The sequence below is a fragment of the Tetrahymena thermophila genome (genome assembly GCF_000189635.1).
Source record: "Tetrahymena thermophila SB210 genomic scaffold scf_8254441, whole genome shotgun sequence".
Taxonomy (NCBI): domain Eukaryota; phylum Ciliophora; class Oligohymenophorea; order Hymenostomatida; family Tetrahymenidae; genus Tetrahymena; species Tetrahymena thermophila.
In genome coordinates, this window is record NW_002476222.1 from 1 (window position 1) to 2286 (window position 2286).

At 20.0% G+C, this 2286-nt stretch overlaps 1 protein-coding gene across 1 annotated transcript; it reads left to right on the plus strand. All coding sequences in view use genetic code 6, as the record gives it.

Annotated features, from left to right (window-relative positions):
• Positions 1 to 307: 307 nt before the first annotated feature.
• On the plus strand, positions 308 to 1768 carry TTHERM_002653354 (hypothetical protein; the record flags this gene model as incomplete). Its single annotated transcript, XM_012799649.1, has 5 exons — positions 308 to 397; positions 659 to 748; positions 967 to 1056; positions 1319 to 1408; positions 1670 to 1768. Coding segments are annotated over 5 exons (459 nt in total), but the record flags the coding sequence as incomplete, so codon positions are not given.
• Positions 1769 to 2286: the final 518 nt, after the last annotated feature.

Genomic DNA, 2286 nt, shown 5'->3' on the forward strand with positions numbered 1-2286 from the left:
TTTAGCAAAGTGCATTAATCTCTCAAATTTGGCACTTATTCTTATGTAAAATCAGTTTATTTGTTTTGGATTGTGATATTTTTAATTATAAAAACTAATTAAAAACAATAAAGCTCTTTTTTCTTTTTCTTTTCATTGTGCTTGCTTTTTTTTGTTCTTTCTTTGTTAATATATTTAGCTCATCCTTTTATTTTCAAATTTTTTACTTACATTATTAATTAATTAATCTTATTATTTCATATTTTTCTTCATTTTTTCCTTCTAATTAACTATTTAATGATATATTTTTTCTTCAATGTTTAAAAAGTTACAATTAAATTGGTAACAAAGGTGCATCAGATTTAGCTTCTGGTTTAGCAAATTGCATTAATCTCTCAAATTTGACACTTGACCTTACGTAAAATCAGTTTATTTGTTTTGGATTGTGATATTTTTAATTATAAAAACTAATTAAAAACAATAAAGCTCTTTTTTCTTTTTCTTTTCATTGTGCTTGCTTTTTTTTGTTCTTTTTTGTTAATATATTTAGCTCATCCTTTTATTTTCAAATTTTTTACTTACATTATTAATTAATTAATCTTATTATTTCATATTTTTCTTCATTTTTTCCTTCTAATTAACTATTTAATGATATATTTTTTCTTCAATATTTAAAAAGTAAGAATTAAATTGGTGATAAAGGTGCATCAGGCTTATGTTTTGGTTTAACAAAGTGCATTAATCTCTCAAATTTGGCACTTTCCCTTAGGTAAAATCAGTTTATTTGTTTTGGATTGTGATATTTTTAATTATAAAAACTAATTAAAAACAATAAAGCTCTTTTTTCTTTTTCTTTTCATTGTGCTTGCATTTTTTTGTTCTTTTTTTTTAATTTATTTAGCTCATCCTTTTATTTTCAAATTTTTTACTTTTATTATTAATTAATTAATCTTATTATTTCATATTTTTTCTTTAATATTTAAAAAGTAAGAATTAAATTGGTGATAAAGGTGCATCAGGCTTAGGTTTTGGTTTAGCAAAGTGCATTAATCTCTCAAATTTGGCACTTAAGCTTATGTAAAATCAGTTTATTTGTTTTGGATTGTGATATTTTTAATTATAAAAACTAATTAAAAACAATAAAGCTCTTTTTTCTTTTTCTTTTCATTGTGCTTGCTTTTTTTTGTTCTTTCTTTGTTAATATATTTAGCTCATCCTTTTATTTTCAAATTTTTTACTTACATTATTAATTAATTAATCTTATTATTTCATATTTTTCTTCATTTTTTCCTTCTAATTAACTATTTAATGATATATTTTTTCTTCAATATTTAAAAAGTTACAATTAAATTGGTGACAAAGGTGCATCAGATTTAGCTTCTGGTTTAGCAAATTGCATTAATCTCTCAAATTTGACACTTGACCTTACGTAAAATCAGTTTATTTGTTTTGGATTGTGATATTTTTAATTATAAAAACTAATTAAAAACAATTAAGCTCTTTTTTCTTTTTCTTTTCATTGTGCTTGCTTTTTTTTGTTCTTTTTTGTTAATTTATTTAGCTCATCCTTTTATTTTAAAATTTTTTACTTATATTATTAATTAATTAATCTTATTATTTCATATTTTTCTTCATTTTTTCCTTCTAATTAACTATTTAATGATTTATTTTTTCTTCAATATTTAAGAAGTTATAATAAAATTGGTGACGAAGGTGCATCAGGCTTAGGTTCTGGTTTAGCAAATAGCATTAATCTCTCAAATTTGACACTTTACCTTAAGTAAAAACAGTTTATTTGTTTTGGATTATGATATTTTTAATTATAAAAACTAATTAAAAACAACAAAGCTCTTTTTTCTTTTTCTTTTCATTGTGCTTGCTTTTTTTTGTTCATTCTTTGTTAATTTATTTAGCTCATCTTTTTATTTAAAATTTTCTTCTATTTTGATATTTATTTAAAATTTACACAAATTTATTATAAAATATTAGCCTAATGAATGAATCATAAAAATTCAAAGTAATAAATAAGTGTCTTAAATCAAAAAGATTAGTTATCTTTCAAATATATTTCTGGTGATAAACAAGTGGAGAAAAAAGGATGAATGAATAAATATTAAATGTTTTAATAATATTATATAATATTTTGAAAAGTTTTTTTAAATCTATAATATAAACTGATAGATAGATAGATTTTATTATTGATTTTATATTTATAAATATCATTCATATTTATTTTTGTAAGTTGATAAATTATTTATAAAAATAAAAAAATTAAATTTACTTAAATAAATTAATTCCTCTTAAGTA